A 19,642-nucleotide genomic window follows, 5' to 3' on the forward strand; every position below is an offset into this window, starting at 1 on the left:
TGGAGAGCAAAAGCAGGACATTGAAGGAGAAGATGATAATGACAGTCACTTTAAAAATGCTCCACTTGATATAGCTGAACAGGGGTTTGACCAAGAGATGGGAGAAGAAGAGTATTTGTTTACGGAGGAGATAAGTCCCAAAACAACAGCTCTGTTTCCATCCTGCAGCAGTTCGATGGAGCAAATATATCAGAGCAACACTTTGGAAAGTACAAAGCAATGGGATTTAGTTAGTTTTTCCCTTAGCCAATCTGAGGTTGTGACAATAAATGGTAATGCACAAGAACATTTAGTAAACTGCAACCCGACATACTCACTGGACAAGCACTTGAACACGTTATGTACAGATACTGTGGAAGTTGCCCATAATTCCCCTGTGCATTCACTAACCTCAGAGGATGTTACAGAGACAGTAGAACTCAAACCTGAAGAAGAAAAGGCTGTGATCCCTTTCCTCACTTCAATGACGGAAGAGACAAATACTGTCCAGTTTGACACAAGAGCTTGTGCAGGAGAATCAAATCAGCCTGTTATCGCTGCAGTGAATCTTACCACATACCCAGCAACCTGTGCTAAAGAACCCTATGGTAAAGGCGAGAAATCAGACAAAGCAATTGAATTTAGATGTAAGTTCTACTTATTTCTTTTTCTTCAAACAAATATCAAACCAACAGAATGACTGATAATAAGCATTTAGTATAAAACTTTTGTTTATTTTCCTGTGTTCTCTCAGCTTCGTTAAAGAGCAAAGAAGGCCTTACACCGATGGTTCATAAAGAACCCGACGCCAGCTCCTCTGATCATTGGGCCAAGCGACGGAAACTCTTCAGGGAGAGTAAAGAGTGGAGTTCTGCTGGAGTCAGCTCATTTACCAGTGACATTACAGAGGAATCAGGTACCTTAGAGCACATGCTAGCAAACATAATGCCAGTTTTGTATCTCCTAGATTTATATTACGAGCTCTGTCCTCCACCAACATAGTGACAGTACATTTTTTAGGTGCTGCAATCTTGGTGCTAACCTGGTGAATAGTTGTCACCAGGTGAGCAAAACTGTGCACAACTGACATCTGTGACAACTCAGCTGTTTAAAGTTAACTTGCTAACAAGCAACTGGTGTGAACAGGATCCTGTAAAATGTTATGATTTGTTATTCACTTGATAATCAATTTGATTTGGTTTATATATTTGGTAGATTCAGAAACACAAGAAAAGAAAATGTGTGACATGATTTTTAGCCTCTGTCATAGCACAGTGATTGATAGCCACCCAAACAACATATTAGGATTTCTTTCTTGTGCAATACTTCAATCGACAGCAGTCAACACTACTTTGATGACATCTTGTCCACCAGTTATAGTAAAACCTTCTCACCATTGCAAATCACAAAACATAATGAACTGCTTTTTATTCATAAGCTAAAATAGAACATAATAAACAGTTGTATTGATTATGAATATTACTTAGGCCAGTGGTTCCCAACCTTTGTTGTCTTGTGTACCCCTTTAGCCTTTTTGTCATACCATGAGTACCCCCTCACTCATACGTGTTCATGATTCTCCAAAAGTAGAACATAACACAACGGAATATTTAAGTCATTTTATTTCATCTTCTTAAATTGAACAATTAATATTTAGGCATGATCTTCTTATTTAAGTCAAATTAAACATAAAATTATGTTGCTTTTAAGGCAATAAAAATGATAAATATAAGAAATAATATTATAGTAACATTTGTATTATTAATACGAATATATTGTGATCATATTGTCATTAAAGAAAAATATTAAAGTTGAAATTAGAAAATAAATAGGTAAATAAATAAAAATAATAAGTAATATACATAAATAAATACAAAACCAATTAATTAACCTGCCTGTGTTATATATAAGTGTTATGACATTTACCACAAAAGGAGCTTCATTGAATATGTCCCCTTTAAACAGGCATTTACACTTTAAAAACAAGTCATAGCACACACGTACCTTTTTATTAACGGACTTGTGAAATGACTGAGAATATTTTTTATTATCTTGGAAATAAATTCTTAATTTTTCCACGTACCCCCTGCAATGTGCTCACGTACCCCTAGGGGTACACGTACCCCTGGTTGGGAAACACTGACTTAGGCAGCTGAAGCAGTTAATGCTGGTTCACCTTTAAAGGTTTTCGAAAACACAGTGAATGTTTAGACTAAATCAACATAAGACTGGTGATCATAAGGTAACGGTTAATTCCTGTATGTTTGTGCTGTAATTTGGTCCAGCATCAGATGAGGTTTGTCCAAGCAGCTTGACTGTTCAAAACCACGAAGACAGTGGCTTTTACACTGAGACCTTCCACTCCTCAGCATGGATGTTCAGAGGAGACAAAGTAATGTCAGAAGATGTTGGTTCCAGTCTGGCCACCAGAGCCAGCACTGTCTCGAGTAAGCTGCAGACAGATCTAATGTTGATTTATTCAACATACAGGCACAACAGTCTATTACTGATTACTGATGCTAAATGTTACCATCCTTCACTGAGTTGGACATTTTTTTCGTCCTTAGTTCGAGATAGGACTGTCAAGATCAACAAGGGGACAGGAGAGTATCCATGGGGCTTACGTATACAGTTTTCGAAACCCATTGTGGTCACAGAGGTTGACACAAGTAAGTAAACTGTAACCATAGTGAGTTTTCTTCAACATACAATTCTATCAAACATATTGATGAGCGTCACCATTCATTCTGTCAGAGTAGGTGTTGTATTCTGTTTGTAAGCTGAAGTTCTTCCATCTGTGTTTTCAGATGGAGCCGCTGAAGAAGCAGGGCTCATAGTTGGAGACTATGTTCTTGCTGTAAATGGAATTGATGTCACTAGCGTTCCTCATTCTGAGGCAGCTGATTTAGCACGGCAGGGTAACTTTCATGGCGCACCAGGAAAATCTGTCTGTGTAATGAATTCTTCATTCACAATGTCCCTTTGGTATTATAGGTCCAGATGTTCTGACACTGACAATTGGCTCAGACATTGCGCGTGGGCCGAACACTCCCAGACCAGCATGCCGGGGTTACCTTTACAAGCGTACCCAGTCTGGACTGATTAAAGGCTGGAGAAAAAGGTGGTTTGTGCTGAGACACAATTGCTGCCTTTACTACTACCGACACAAACGGGTGAGTTTTCCACTTTCTATGTATCAATGACGATCATGATCTGTACATGAAAGTTAGTGTTTGTCATAGGATGACGGTAAACGACAGGCTGTGTCTGTAGTCAAGCTGGAAGGAGCTGAGGTGGGAACAGACTCTTCTTTGGGAAAACCATTTGTGTTCAAGTGCCGCCCTCACTCTGGTAACAGAGTATACTTCTTCTGTGCCACTTCCAACCAAGAAAGGAAGAGGTATGTTTAAGAAAAAAAGAGCTTTCAAAGGAAAACAAGAAAAAAATATTTACATCCATCTGAACCTTTAGGTGAAGGTAAAGCATCAGTGAGGTTTGACGATAAATTCTGTCCTTACTGTTTTTATTTCAGGTGGTTGGAGGCTATGGGGAAAGCGATTCATCCGATAATTCAGGTAATAAGATATCAATAGCAAGCATTGAATAATACTGCCTTGAGATTAAATTTATTATGTACGTTAGTTTCAGGTAAAATATTTGTGATACAGTGGATGCAACTGAATGTGTGAGCTGCTGGATAAAACCCAGCTCAATTACGCTCACAGGCTAGTGCTAATCCTCTTCTTTACCGCTCATGTTTCAGAACCACGTGTGGGTAGACGTCACTAGACACAATGCCAACCTGCCTCCGCTAGCTGTTCAAAACCCAGACTGCCTTGGATTGCTTCATAAAATGGACAAAGGCCGGGATATGTGGGTACAGCACTACTGCATTCTGAAAGATGGCTGTCTCTACTTATACAGTGGGATTCGTGCGACACATGCACATGGTATGGATATAAAGGAAGTTTATATACAGTACGTATATAGGAAGTTTATAGTGGAGGGGTGATAGAAACTGAATGCAAAGAATTGTATCTGCTTCTGTTACCACAGGAAATATGAGATTGTTAGATCAGTTTAGATGTGCCTCATTTTATTGTCACAATTAATAGTTTTGTTGGGATTAGTTGATTACCTTTGATCACTGGTGTCTTCAGGTGGGATCTACCTTCAGGGATACATGGTTCGAGAGCAACCTTACGGATCCAAGAAGTCCACTATCGAGCTGAAACCTCCTTCTGATGAGTTTAAAACTTTCCATCTCTGTGCTGAAAACCCAGATGAAAATAAACGGTGAGGGACCTCATCTACTGTATAAACCAAGATATGAATTGGAGGCCATTGTTATTTGGGTTATGTATGTTAACAGTAGTTGTAAGGATTATTACAATGATTTACTAAATCGAGCTTTATTTAGTCATTTGTTATTTGCATGTTTCCATCAACAGTCAGACATTGTACAATACACAAACCTTAGTGTCATGGATTATAAATTGTTGTAGAAAAAAGAGAAGAGTTTAGACTCACATGGCCCACATGTTTTACAGATGGATCATAGTCATCAAAGCTTCCATTAATAAATGGCTACCTCTGCACCAGGCCCTTCACAACTACATGAAGCGACCAATGGAAGAGACCAAGATGTGAGAACGTGTACTGTATTTATTGTTTGTACATTTTATACTACTATATAGCTTCTAAACTCTAGATGCCCCCACCCCATGCATAGGTGGTATTTAATTTGAAAACTATATGAAAAGTATTCTAGTATAATGTCTGACTTTATTATTTGAATTTGTAGCTATGATTGTTTTATCACTAAAGAAACCAATGAGATTGGTGTATCCTAAATACTGCCTTCTTAAGTACATTCACATACTCATTCACTCCTACAGCTATTTCAGAGACTGTTAACATTAAGGGGACACCCATGTTCTTAGCAGAGCAGGTCTTAAACGGCCGAACAGACCGAGTGCTTTTCTTGAAACAGAACCTACTGGCATTGTCTGTTTTGGGTTTGTTAGGTGTTTTGTTTTGTTTCTCAGTTAAGGAGGAAACAACTCTGTGGTGAGCTGTTTTAGTCACATATTTATCATTAAAAAACCTGGCGTTTTTATGTGACGTTGCTATATTCACTTTTAAAAAACATGTGTTAAACATTGTAGTATTTACTGGTTTTTCTTTTTTTAACTCAACAAATATATTGTGAGAAAGAATCCTTGCAGATTTTCACTTTGTTTTACTATTGCAAAGCAAACAATACATAATGATATTTTTGAATGTCACTCAACATACCTCTGTTTTTTTATTGGACATCAACCTGAATATTAGTCCCACATGTGCCTAACTCAAATTAGTCAGTGGTCATTAATGGCAAGTTTGTTCTCAAGTTCACCTGACTATTTTTTTTAATTTTTTGCTCCAAATTGAATAAATTCAATTTCAACATTAAGGTATTCCCCTCCATGTGCTTCTTTCAAATTAGTGATGTATAATTAAAAATGCACAACATCTAGTAAAATTACTATATGGTCTTTACTTATTATTTTTGTTTGAAACTGATGGGCCAGATTTGGTTCTCAAGTTATACATTTAAAACATTTGTTTTAAATGTGTGTATTAGAAAACCCTAGTAAACAATTGCTATTTTGAAACAGTTTCAAAAAAGGACTCCACATGTCCAAATGCAGATCACACCCATGTTGGATTAGTTGTAATCATCATAGAATGAAGTAAAGACGTGTACAGATCACTCTACTTTACTGCCTAGCAACATAACTTTAGGTTGACCATGGTTCTATGAGTAATATGAGTGAGATGTCTCACTATGGGATACACACTCCCTATAGCCCTCAGAAGCACGTCTCTCAATCCGCCCAGCCCTGATTGGCTGGAAAGAACTGCCCAGGGACACTCTCACCCTCTATAAGAAGGGGGCGGATGTACAGTTCCTCATTCACAATAAGCACCTCTTCTCACTCGTTCAAGCAAGACGGGTTGTCTGGTGAGACATCTCACTCATATTACTCATAGAACTGGGGTTATATACTGTACATAACTTAATGTTTTGGCCGCAAAACTCACGTATTTTACCCCTCTTTCCCACCATCTTCCCGTAGTAGTATTTTCCCGTAAATATCCTGTAATTTAATGCAGTAATAATTAAAAGATGCCTTACTAAACTGAACGCCGTCACTAGCCTCACGAGAACTGACACCTGAAACGACTTGGGTGGCAGTTCTAGCGAGATTAGTGCTGACAGCGGCAACAAACCCAGAACAGGAGATGATGAATGAAGACGTTCCGGCTAAAAAAACAAAGAACTGGTGTAAATACGTTGTGATTTGTTACAGAGTTTATCTTCCTAAAGAGCAGCAGGATAGGACACAGTTACAGGTTCTGTTTTTAATAACTGAGATTTTAAAGTCTCCCAAAGCGGAAGGAACGAAGTAAGTCACCATGAAAAATCAGCCAATCACAAGCGCCACAAATATACACTGCTTTAAAAAAGTGTTAAAGGATGTAAAGTCTGTAACAACAAATGTGTCTAATAAGTCATTAGTGAATACCAGAGAACCACATGAGTGAGAAGGAGAAATTATAAGAAAATATATAATGAAAATAAAATATAAATGTCTAACTTAAAGACAAGTAATGTGAAATTAACAATAAATATGCAATGTGTTGACTTGTATATGAACTGTAAGTATATTTTTTATTTAGGCTGTTTTATAATTTAGGAATTAGGGCTGGGTGATATATCGAGATACAAGATGTATCGAGTTTTGTATTTTGGCGATAAAGAAAAATATAACTCACATATTCACACACACACACACATATATATATATACATATTATAGGTTATTATGTATCAAAATGCTAGTTTTAGGAGTTGCTGCTTTTACTTCTCAGAACATCATGTAAACCTCAGATGGATTTCTGAGTGCACATATTCATCATCTGTTTGTTAATAAATGTAGCATTTTGCATTAGCAAATTTAAGCCAGGATTGTCTTTCTGGTCAATCTTTATTTGATAAAATAATTGAGATTTATATCGTATATCACCATTTTGAGAAAATATATTGAGATATGAGTTTTGGTCTATATTGCCCAGCCCTAGTAGTTCGCAGCATTTCAATGTTAATAAAGGTCGACCTACCAGATTACAACCACATCATTGTATTTAGTAAGTGGTTGACAAGTGGCTATTTTAGATTTCCTGTACACTTATCTTAAAATATAAGGGATACTGGAGCTTGGTTGGGCGGGTGGGACGACTCGTAGTGGGCGCCAGTAAATTTCCCTTATTTTCACATCCAAAACTTGACAGGTATGACCAACGGAGTAAAGTGTGAGCGGCCAGACGTGCTCCAGTGCGTCTATGCTGTGCAGGGAGAGAAACTACACGCACTGCGTGTTTTTCCCCGCGGTGAGCAGATCCACCTTGGGCCATCAATAACGGGCCAACAACTGTTGCACCACCAGTGGGTGTAACCTCCATTCCCCGTACAACGGCGCGCCCCTTGACAGCAGGCCCGCTCCTGGCGGTTGATATACACTACCACCGTGGTACTGGTCATCCTCACCACCACATTTGTGACAGCGTCGGAGGTCTGCGTCCCAGTAGCCTCGAACACCCCACCCCAGCCAGTGAGACTGGCTTCCGTGGAAACCATATTCCTGGACGTAACGAACCCCATGGAGACACTGTGCATCAGGAAATCTGAAGTAAAAAAAGTTAACATTAAGCATTACAACACATGAATACACTTTTGATAGGAAACTAAAACAGAATATTTAGATTTGTTTAAACTAATTAGTATAAGAAGTATCTGGGGTCATTCATATCATCTTTTAGCCCTCAGACACGATATGTGGGCATCGCCATTTTGGAGATTTCAGCCAATCGTTCTTATCACGTCAGGATTGCTCTTTGTATTTCCAGTCCCATACAGAGTCTATGGAGCGATATCATTTTAATCTGACATTTTAGAGCTTGGCTAAGTTCCGTCCAGTTCCATGGACATCATGATGTTATTGCTAAGAAGACTTAAAACAAGAATGTCTATGCTACGGGTATCTGAAATATATAGATATCTGAAAGTCAAAGATTATTAAGAATACATATTACCATGGGATTACTGAAATAAACTAGTATGAATTCTTAAGTCCAGACGGGAGAATAGAATGTCCTATAACTCTGAGTTTAAAGTGTGTATTAATGCATATGCAGCTTTTAAATTGCCTCTTATTCCTACTAGTAAAGTTTAATTATATAATAGTCTTTCAGTTGAGCTGTCTACCCTTTAAGGTAGTAGTTTCTAATGAGTTAATATAGAGTGAAATAATCTAGACAAACATTTTTCTGAATTTGACCTAATGAATTACAAAAACACATCAGAAAGTGAAATTCCTGTGCAAATACACCATATTGTTAAATCAGCGGAGGGTCAGGCGTCATTTTGTATTGTTGGACTGTCAGGAAAATTAGATGTGCAACATAAACAATATGCATCTCCAAATCTAAACCCAAGTCAGCTCAGACACCATGGGGGTTTTCTCTGGAGGTTCACGAAGCAAAAGCAACTGAGATAGGACCTGCCGAGGGGATATTATCTCTCGACTCTACAAGGTACTACTCAACTCAAAAGTAGCTATGGGATAATTGGATGGACCTCTCACAAAATGTAAATGTATCAGGATATGACATCTTATTCAATTACCTTAAAAACCAAGCTAGGAACACATATATAGAACAGGATCAAACTACGTCTCTGGTAATAGGAATGGTCTGTTTCTGATTATATTACTCTGAGGTTTAAGCGACACCAACGTCATGCCTGTAAAGACTGAGAGGAAAGCACTCAGAGACTGGACCACTTTTAATCAGTGCTTTTCTAGTACAGAACAAATTTAAAGCTGTTACATGAAAACATAGCGATTCCTAATCTAAATTTTCTACCATTTCAGTGAAGCAAGAAATACAAGGCTCAGAGTTTCAAAGGAGCACAGCAAAGTGTGCAAAACTCAAGGGGTATCCAGATTTCTTCACAGAATGATCCAGTGGTCCCATGGCTTTGGTGCAATATTGCAGTAGTCTCTAACGATGGTTATTGAAAGTTGATATCAAAGTGCGTTGATATTTTTAGAAGTCTAACAGTGCAATCAGGTACAGAAAACATATTTCAGTGGAAGAGGCAAGATACTCCTCTAATCCTATCCATACAGGAGAAAACAGAAACAAAATGCTGAACACTATCCATAAATTTGAATCACCTTTGCACTAATGTCATCTCAACATAGTTCCAGCCATAACATAAGTGATAAAAAGCCTGAAGTGATACTCCACCCATGTGGTCTTCTTACTGCATTATGTAGGGAATACATGGTAAAATATTGTGCACATGGCTTTGGTATTAAAATCGTTACTCAACAGTGCTTTACTGTAGTTGATGATGGGTATGATCACTTCTCAGTCAAATAAAAAAAGGTACAGATATTTAACTGAAGCTAGAAGAAGAAAAATTGTTAATATAACTATTGATGGATAAGAGGACCTTGTACACCAGGGTATTTCAAATGATGACCCTGCATCGACCCACAAGCAGCCCAGCTTCTACCCCATCAAGAAAGCTAAGAAATAAACATGTTTTTTGTGACTGTACATAGATGTTAGCTAAAATGTTGAGAATCACTGTAATGGCCCTGTGCACCCACAATATGTTGCCCTATTAAGTGAAAACATGTATTTCTCAAGTACTGAAATGATGATAAATGAACTTGATTTATATAGCACTTTAATGACTACACTGAAGTAGTCCCAAAGCGCTTTACAATATCAACTAATTTACCCATTCACACACCAATGGGAAGGAGCTGCCATGAAAGCCGCTGATCAACCACTGGGAGCAACTTAGGGTTCAGTGCCTTGCCCAAGGACACTTAGACGCATAGAGCGGTATAGACTGGGATCGAACCCCCAACCTCTCAATCAGAAGACAACCCCCTCTACCAACCTCAGCCACGGTCGTCCCATTAATGTCAATACATACTGTGTAAAAGCTGTGTCCAAATGTATTTTTTTCTTAATAGACTTTTAAAAATGAGCTTTTAAAATCAAACTTAATTAAAACTGTATTGAAATAGCCATGATTTACACTTTAAATACAAATAAAATGTCAATCTCCGTAGACCAGTAATTGAAAACTGTTGAATGGAGAACCACTTCCCTGCTTGGTTACTCACTTTGATATTAAGAGCCTGATTTACTAAAATCCCCCCCCTTCAAAAAAAAAAAAAAAAAAAAGAGTTCTTCATTTGTTGTGCATGCTAATAAATATAATAGCATATTAGGATGCACAGCAAATTAATGTTCATTAACTGCGTTTTCGGCTGTTGCGTGTGAGTAACTATGATTGCCAACGCAGTTGATAACGGGTGCAAAAGTGGTGAAGACCACCCTATTTAAATTAGGGATTTCCGCACACAAGCTGCTGTGTTAATGCAACGTGGCCGAGAGTGACCACATGCTCAGTGGAAAATGTGGGAGGTGTTCTTGAATTACAGCAAATGTTGAAACCTGGAGGTATTTTAAATAATTTCATTAATTCAGAATTTAAATTTCACCTGCTGTAAACAGATATTGAGGTTGAGGGAAAATTTTTGATTTCATTATATTTTGATTTTGCAAAAATGATTTTGATGCTGACTGAGATACAGGTTGGTAATGACATCATTGCTCAGTCCTGCAGTGATGTGATGCACACAAACCATTAGTAAATCAGGCCCATAGAGGTTAAAAAGCTTGTTTTAAAGACACAGCAAAATTAATCAACAAACAAAGAATCATTTTTAAGTAGCTACATAATTAAAGGCACAACTAAATTACACAGCTACTAACACCTTGTCACATTTTGACAGGAAATCGATTATTGGACGTCTAGCAACAGTGTATTTTAAAGCTGATATGTGCCTTTTTGTCAGTGTTTTCCACGACCTTAATACAGAATACCATCAATAAATATGTTCACCAGATATTGCTAAATGTATAGTTAAGTTTGATTATAACCCTAACAACCTGCAAATCTTATGTGTCCAAAACAACGCAAATCCATTAAGTAATATTTTAACAAGATTATCAGGCTGTCCTCGTGAGGACTGTTTATAATCTGAGCAGAAAGGAACCAGGCTAGAAATAGCACCTCAATCCCCTGAAAAGACTTCAGAAGTCAGTGAGCATTTCTTTCATGTCTTCTTTCTGGTAAAGACACGCTCTCCTCGCAAATTGAGGTGTTGTAATTGATATTGTAACACCTCAGTATCTGATGACTGTTTGATGCTTATTTTGTCCAGATTAAGGTAGTCCAGGGATTTGGATTGGGCTCTTTTTCCTTTAAGCAGACAGAGAGGTAGTGAAGCATGTAAAGCCCTCCCAGGCTCGCTGGGGGCAAAAGAACGATGGATGGTGTCACAGCAGCTGGGCATTCGTCTTCGCCTTCGCCCGTTGGCAGAAGGAACGTCATAGGGTTGATAGGAACGACTTTTTGCTTTTAAGATTCTTGAAGACCGATGGATGCCCAGGTCCACTGACTTGGAGATGGTGCTCTGTGTGGAGCTGGACACAGCTTCTGTTCCAGAACCCTTCTCTGCAGTGCCATCTGACCACTTGTGGGCTGTTTTAAGCAGCTCCTCACCTGTTGTAAAGCCAACTAAATAGTTGGAGTCCATGTGGAGAATCTGGTATCCTGTTACAGTACCTCTGATGGGTGAACATGGAGTACTAGCACAGCGGGGCCGCTCTGTTTCAGGCCTCAGTGTGGTTGTGATTTCAGCTGAAGGAAGAACAGAGACACGTGCCCTCGATACTCCACTGATGTCCGTTTCCATCCTCAGCAACGAGTCCTGATGAATTAAGGGAGAGAAACCACTATGGTTAGCATTAGCATGAAACACTGAAGGCTACATTCACACTTCATCAAACTCTTTGATGTTGTAGAAAATAAGGCTCTTACAAATACTACAATTAAAGACAATGATTGCCATGAAGCCCGATGGCATATGGACCCTAAAATTGTATAGCTTAGTTATAACTTAAAATTCAATTCATAAACTTGAATTAATATCTCAATTTTCTTTTTTACCTAAAATTATTTCTAATATGTTTTTTTAGTGAATCTCACAAACCATATTAGTCTAACTGATATAATGCGTTATGATTAAAATAATGCAGCATGTTTAGAGAAGATGGCAATGGCAGAAACTTTATACAATATTGAGAGGTGTGAATATACAGTACATACATATACTGTATGTACAGTATATATATATACATACATTTATACACTACTGGTCAAAAGTTTTAGAACACCACACTTTTTCCAGTTCTTTACTGAAAATTATTCAGTTTATTGTGTCATTGCACTCCGAAATGAAAGCATAGAACAAATAAGCAATTTGGTTTGGAAAACAAATCACGGAATCCATTTATAGACCAAAATGTATTCTAAACTTTTGACTCATCAAAGTGTTCCAACACTGCTTTTACAGGGGGTTGTAAGTAACCAAGAAAAGTTGGAACACCTGTAGGAATTAGTAGCACCAGCTTTCAAGGCTGATTCAACCTTCATTGCTGCAGAACAGCTTTAAATTGTTCGTGTTTCCTGAAAACGGCCTATTTGTATAATTCTGAAATGTAAATTATTTTTCAGTTTTGGGTACCCAAACCTTTTTTTCACCTCTGGCTGTTCAGTACTTACCTTTGTACCATTTCAAGCTATTCATTGGACTTGCATGACTTGAATTGCAATAAATAACTGGAAAAATAGAGTGTTCTAAAACTTTGGACTAGTAGTGTATACACATCCATTTTACTGTATATGCTAACCACAAACAAAACAAATTACGTCATTCAAGGCAACAAAATGCTTAAACAAAGCAGATCACACACAACTACCCCCACCTATTTCAGAATGAATCCTAATTGGTAAGTAGACAGAGGAGACTATACTGTATATGCATTTGTTGATTTTTCCACCACTAAACAAATAAAGCATATTAAGCTCTATGTAATGAAAGCTCTTGATGGCCATGCTCTACCATTTGGTATTGTTTCCAAGACTACAAGAAAGAACAGTTTACTACATGCACCAGACAGTGCTTGTCATGTTGGCTGCCAATGAGGATCTTATTTAGTTGTGTGATTCTTCTGTCCATTACCAAAGGTTTTGTGTTAGCAAGAATATCGTTAGATACAAGGTATACTTTTGAAATGTAAATTTGTTAATTTTTCTTTTTAAGAAAAAACTCACTTTACTGAATGTTTTGGAACATACAGTATGTCAGTAAAACTCAAGCCCTGGGGGCCAAGCATCCAATTTGGCTCGCAGGAGAAAGTAAAAATGACAGAGAAAACATGAATCATTGTGTAAATTACCAAATAATTCAGTATATATATCTTAGCCCCTCCAAATACACAAATTCAACAAAACTCCACAATATTCATCAGGGCTCACAATTTTCCCATGCTTTTATCATATGACTGCAGTCATTTTTAATCACAAATTGTAAAAAGAACACTCAATTTTTAAAAAACCCGGCACTTTCTCACAAACAATCCCACAAAATACCTTTAAATTATACAAAATTTGGCCACAAAATCAAGGAATTTAAAAGTCAAGATCCTGCAAGGATCTGTAATGTATTGCTTGGAAATGTATTTGATTTTGGACATTAGGGGTGGGAATCTTTAGGCACCTCACTATTTGATTTGATTATGATCACAAGGTATAAAATATCGATTAAATTACGAAGTTTTTGTCTATTGATACGAAAATGTATCAATAGCCCCCGGGACAATGGGTACGTTTTCCGACCTTTTCTACATAAGCGTAATGTGCCTGTGTGTTTTCACCGTGTCAGGATAGCCGAGTGGTCTAAGGAGCCTGACTCAAGAATACGTCCTTCCGCCGCCATGGGTTCCAATCCCACTTTTGTCATATGTTATGGCAGTTATTATATTAATCATCATATCATGAAATGTGTGTTCATGGGTACAATTTGTCATGTGTTTAAACACAAAAGGTTTGATGAATTTGTATCAGTATAATGCAGTGTCAGTGCAGGGATAGGATTAGGGTTAAAATAAAAGGGTTAGCGTGGTAGCTAAAAATTAATATGAGCTAAAATAAAACTGACGGAACTTTAAGTCAAGTGGTGCACCTATCACGTCACCTAAACTGGCCAATGAGGGGCGCTGCGTATGGATAGACTGGCTAGGTTATTGATACGTTTCCGTAACAATAACCACGGCCATTAAATTATGAATCAATGCATCTCGAGTCCTAAATGCACTTTTTTGCAGCATTTCTTATCACCAGGAGCACTGATGAATTGTTGTTTTTAAAAACATACAGCAATTGCATTAAATGCTTTTTTTTTTTTTTAATCAGAGGACATCTACAAGGGTCATTCCATGTCATTTCACAAATGGCGCAAATCATACATTCCCACATGCAGTTATGAGCCGATGAAAAAAGTAAAAAAAAAGAAGTATATATTTTTTTCAGATTTCAAGATACAGTCACCCAAGAACCAATACATATATGTGACTAATCATTAATTATTTAAACAGTCTATGCCCAAATATGTTCAAGCCCAAAACCCCAAAATACTTTATTCTAATTTTGAGGGGCTGGCATGTCCACCAGATAGGATGTGCAGATCTTTTTGTATATTCAAGAGAATAGGTGCCAGTAAGCCTTTTTAACATTATTCGCATATGTCATTTTAAATAGTGGAAAGTCCCTATTCTGATATCTAAAATTGAATTCTGACTAGTAATAAAAAAAATTGTAGATATCTGAAATGTAATTCCAGATTTCTGAAATTACATTCTTACTAGTTACAATTACGAGTGTGACAATATCTCGATACGGCGATATATCGCGATATTTTCTGCACGATCGATTATCGATATGCTCCGATTTTTTATTTATTTATTTTTTCAAAACCTTTTCTGCTTTTTCACTAAAATGTGCAGGTATGTCTTCACAGAAATGTTGTCACTGTTTGTTGAAGGAACCAATATATTGTTTACTGGAATATTGCACTATAATGGTGTCACTGGTTAGAAAGACCCTATTTATTGTTTACAGAAAGCACTATTGGAGATACTTATTAGTTTACACTGGTATGTTGACACTTATTTACAGAAATGTTGCACTAAAATAGTGTCACTGTTCATAGGACACTTTTTCAATTTATTGTCTTTCAGAGATATAAAATAAAAATTGTATTTTTTCACTTAATCTTTTTTATCTTGTTATGTCATAGATAATATCGTAGATTGATTTCTGACCCATATATCGATAATTGCAGTATCGGCAAATCGTGAGAATATCGTAATCGTGAGCGTCGTATCGTGTATCGTATCGTGAGGTACCCAGCGGTTCCCACCCCTAGTTACAACCCAAGCTGACATCAGTAATCTCATTCAGACTAGTCAGAATACATCAGATATCTAAAATAAAATGTATGATATCTGAAATGTAAGAAGAATTGTAGATATCAATAATTAACATTGTTACTAGTGGGAATAAAATTGTACATATCAACTATTACAATTGCAACTAGTCAAATTTATATTATGGATATGTGGCCTTGAATTGTAACATGTCGAAACTGAATTGTTGATATCTGAAATAACATTTGATGGAAGTCAATGGGACATTTCACTGTGATCCAAGTAAGTAAGTAAATCTTATTTATTTAGCGCTTTTCACAGATAAAATCACATAGCGCTATACAAACAAAGGTGAACTAAAACAACAGCAGCAACATCACAAAAGGATAATAAAACAAGGAGATAATGTAAAACAACAGGAGGAACATCATAAAAAAGATAATAAATGTTAAAAACTATTTAACCAAAAGCCTTTCTGAAAAGCGCGGTCTTCAGATCCAAGGCGCCGCACACAGACGCAGCGGCTCATAGCTCTCCCTATTTTATTTGTGCATCAAACAGACTCAGGTATAGCTACTTCCTCAAAGCTGTCACCTTAGTAAACTTACACTCAGTAGCCAATCAGGAAGACTGGGACAATTCCCGGTGGGCCGGTCTGATGATCGGGCTGCGAAGGCAGTTTACCCCGTACTGAGATCGATTATGAGCATATATACGCATGCAACCCTAACTCTAACCTAATCCAATAAACTAATAAAACACATGTCCGTTCACTTTGAAAACAAAAATAAACAAAACTTAATTATTATTTCTTAGCAAAAATTCATTTTCCGGTAGTGCGCAATAAATGCTCATAATTGATCTCAGTACGAGGTCAACTCAGTCCATGACGCCGGTGTTTACGCACGATCCTCAATCATAACACTCTGTTGATCACGCAACCAAAGTCACTGCTCCTCCACTAGGGATGTAACGATTAATCGTAAGGCGGTTAAAAATCGATTCATAGGTATCACGGTTCACATCGATGCTGTGAAAATTGAATCGCAGTACTTTTAAACATATTCATAAATGATTCCTCACCCCTTTAGCAGAGCAAGAATATCTGTAATATTACGTGAATATCTGTAAATTTTTCAGTCATTTATGTACAGTCCCATTTTGTAAATTAAATCATGAGAGAATCGTATCGTGAAACCAGTATCGTGAACTGAATCGTATCGGGAGTTGAGTGAATCGTTACATCCCTATCCTCCACTGACAACTCTTTCCTTTTTTTGCTGACTCATTACATCTGTGCACTCTGTCAGTTTCAGGGGTGTCCAAACGGAGGGACGGGGTCCAACAGGTTTTCAATGTGTCCCTGCTCCAACACAGCTGGGAGACTCGCTAGCAAAGCTGCTTCAGGATATCAGAAGTGTTGGAGCAAATACACATTGAAATCCTGGTGGACCGTGTTTAGACACCCCTGGTATAGACATAGGAACTACAGATGCATGAGGTGTGGCCACACCCCCTCCCATTTGCACCCCCACAACCCATCAGCCTTGAATCCCTACTTATTATGCATTAAAAAAAGAGAATCTGAATTAAAACTAAATGTCTGAATAATTAATATTGAATAATGAATGCATTTATCTATACATTTGATATGATTTGCCATCTTGTTTTTAATAAATGAAGCAGGTGATTAATTATAGCTGAAGTTAGTGTAGTGGTCATGTCCTAAAGATCTCATGTTCATCCATTCTAGTTCTCTTATAAGTGTTGCTGATATAAAATACATTTAATGATATATGAAAAATAGAAAATGTTTTTTCTTTGCAATGTATTAATAAAGAGCTGTATTACTGGTCTAAAATATGTGATTGCAAATTGTACTTTATTTTCTATGAGATTTTAAAAATTGTCAATTTTTTTGTTTGATTGCTTTCAAAAAATGTTGAACTTTTTTTTTTTTTAGCCTTTTGTCACAATGAGAGGCCCTGAGAGTTTTTCATTTTTCTAAGGGGGGTACAGTGGAAAAGGTTTGTAACCACTGCCTTCATTGATAAGTGTAGATTCTGCTATTGTTGCAAAGGACGTGTTGTAAAGACATGTGCGCTCATCTTGAAATAATTCTACATTTTGAAGCAACCCTTAGCTGCACTGAATTGAAATATTTTAAAACAATCCATTGAATTACAAGGCTTTACAGAACAGCATGCTATTGTACACTCAACATGTAAGGTTAGAACATGATTTTTATAATAATATGTTTTGATCTAAAGTCTGAGGTATGAAGCTCCAGGGCTGAAAATTAGTTCCACTCCGGCCCTGCTTGCACTAATGTAGTTAGTACTTTTACGGAGCTGCTTTTTAAATCTCATTGTACTGTGTATAATGACAATAAAGGATTTTAATTCAATTCAACTAGTTTCAGATACCTACAATGAAGACACCCACTACTGAGAATTAAATTGTTGATATCTATTGTTGAATAAAATTCTAGATATCAATAATTAGAATTCCAACTAATTAAAAATACATTATTGATATGTGGACTTGGAATTACATGTCGAAATTAAATCATTCATTTCTACAATTACTGCTATTTATTACATGTTAAAACAGCTTGCCATAGCCATCATTCCTGCTGGAGGAGAGAAGATGGCTGTGCAGCTAAGCACAGGCCCAATCAGAGGGACGCAGTGCAGCATCACCACCAGACCACACGCTGCTCCATCACAGCACCGCCGTTGTTCGCAGATACGGATCAGACTGACACTCAGACATCACACACACGTACACGCACACATAACGAACCTGCTGGGTTGACAGACACCCAGTCGATCCTCTCCGTCTTCGGGGCTTGACAGTTCCTTCTCTCCCTGCGCCTGATCCGTCAACACTTCCGTTTTCCGGTGGAAACGGGAAACACCTTCAACCACAGACATAAACAATAGACACCTATTTGGCTGTAGAGAGGGACGTGCCTAAAGCACCGCCATCTTAGTACAGGAGGCGGTAGTAGTGCATGTACATCGGAGGTAAGAGATACTGTACTTCACTATCAAAGTTGAATTATTCACTGAATCTCTCACCTCATCCAAATGGTTTGAAATGATAAAATCGTCACACATGTAGCTTAGACACGGAACGCCTGAATATTTTTTAAATGCTGGTTTTACTAGCCAATACAAATTCTAGGGGAGAGTGGGATAAAGTGAGGATTTTTTTTACATTTGCTCCACTGTAAGCGAATTGAAATTTAAAAATTCAGTTTGCATACACTTCCCATTAATTTGGGATGTTTCTTAGCAATGGAAATTATCAAAATGTATTTAGGACAAATGGCAGTGAAAATAGATTGTGTTTTTAAAAGTGCTGTTGTGTCCAATCCAGGGGTAAACTGAGACTGACCAGAGAAGCCAAGGTGGTATAGTGATCCACTTACTTTTTTCACTTTAAAACTACCATATCAACACATGTTGTAACAGTTAGAATCCTGACATTTAGCTTGGCAGCCACACATCCCAGAACTACTGTAGGACTAGTAACATAATCATGGGGATTAGTCAATTACGCAAACAAGTTTTTTTCTAAACACTTGAAAGTAATTGAATGAAATCAAATACAACATAAAATTATTCAAAACGTTTTAATTAATATTGAAATGACAGATAGAATCAGTTAGATTAGATTACAGTCTGGAGATCAAAACACAGGTGGAGAATCTGCAACATTGTTGCATTTTAATTTGGTCCGGTCCGCTTTCACACATTCTATTTGCCAAGCGCACCAAACTTTCTGAACAACTTCACGCAGGGGAAACGGTCGGTCGTTGGACAGAATACTTCAACCTCCAATGCCGTGATGATGTGGCGCTGCCCTGTCACTACCTACAATCGCGCCGCCATGTCCTATATTTGGTTTCTCTTCCTATGTTTTACGAAGGGAATCCTAAAACAATCCCTGCAGAAAAGTCATTAATAATAATTCAGTATAACCCATACTCACATAATGTCACAACCTGCTAATGCTCTACATACACACAGCTGATGCCGCTCCATCCCCACCTGTCAGCTCTCAGAGCCATCATGTCACCGGTAACTTACTGGTACGGATGTGTAATATGTGAAGATATGATTCTCAGATAAAACAGAGCAGTCTAATGTGCAGCCATCGCTGATCATGTGAACAGTTTGGGAGAACAG

At 37.5% G+C, this 19,642-nt stretch overlaps 1 protein-coding gene across 1 annotated transcript; it reads right to left on the reverse strand.

Moving 5' to 3' along the window:
- Positions 1 to 8,850: 8,850 nt before the first annotated feature.
- macir (macrophage immunometabolism regulator) lies at positions 8,851 to 18,417 on the reverse strand. Its single transcript, XM_028463723.1, has 2 exons — positions 18,252 to 18,417; positions 8,851 to 11,887 (listed from the first exon to the last, which is right to left on the reverse strand). Exon 2 carries the CDS (start codon positions 11,870 to 11,872, stop codon positions 11,231 to 11,233), a length of 642 nt encoding a protein of 213 aa, XP_028319524.1. The 5' UTR covers positions 11,873 to 11,887; positions 18,252 to 18,417; the 3' UTR covers positions 8,851 to 11,230.
- Between the last annotated feature and the right edge of the window lie 1,225 nt (positions 18,418 to 19,642).

The sequence above is a fragment of the Gouania willdenowi genome, chromosome 12, assembly GCF_900634775.1.
Source record: "Gouania willdenowi chromosome 12, fGouWil2.1, whole genome shotgun sequence".
In the NCBI taxonomy this organism is placed as follows: domain Eukaryota; kingdom Metazoa; phylum Chordata; class Actinopteri; order Blenniiformes; family Gobiesocidae; genus Gouania; species Gouania willdenowi.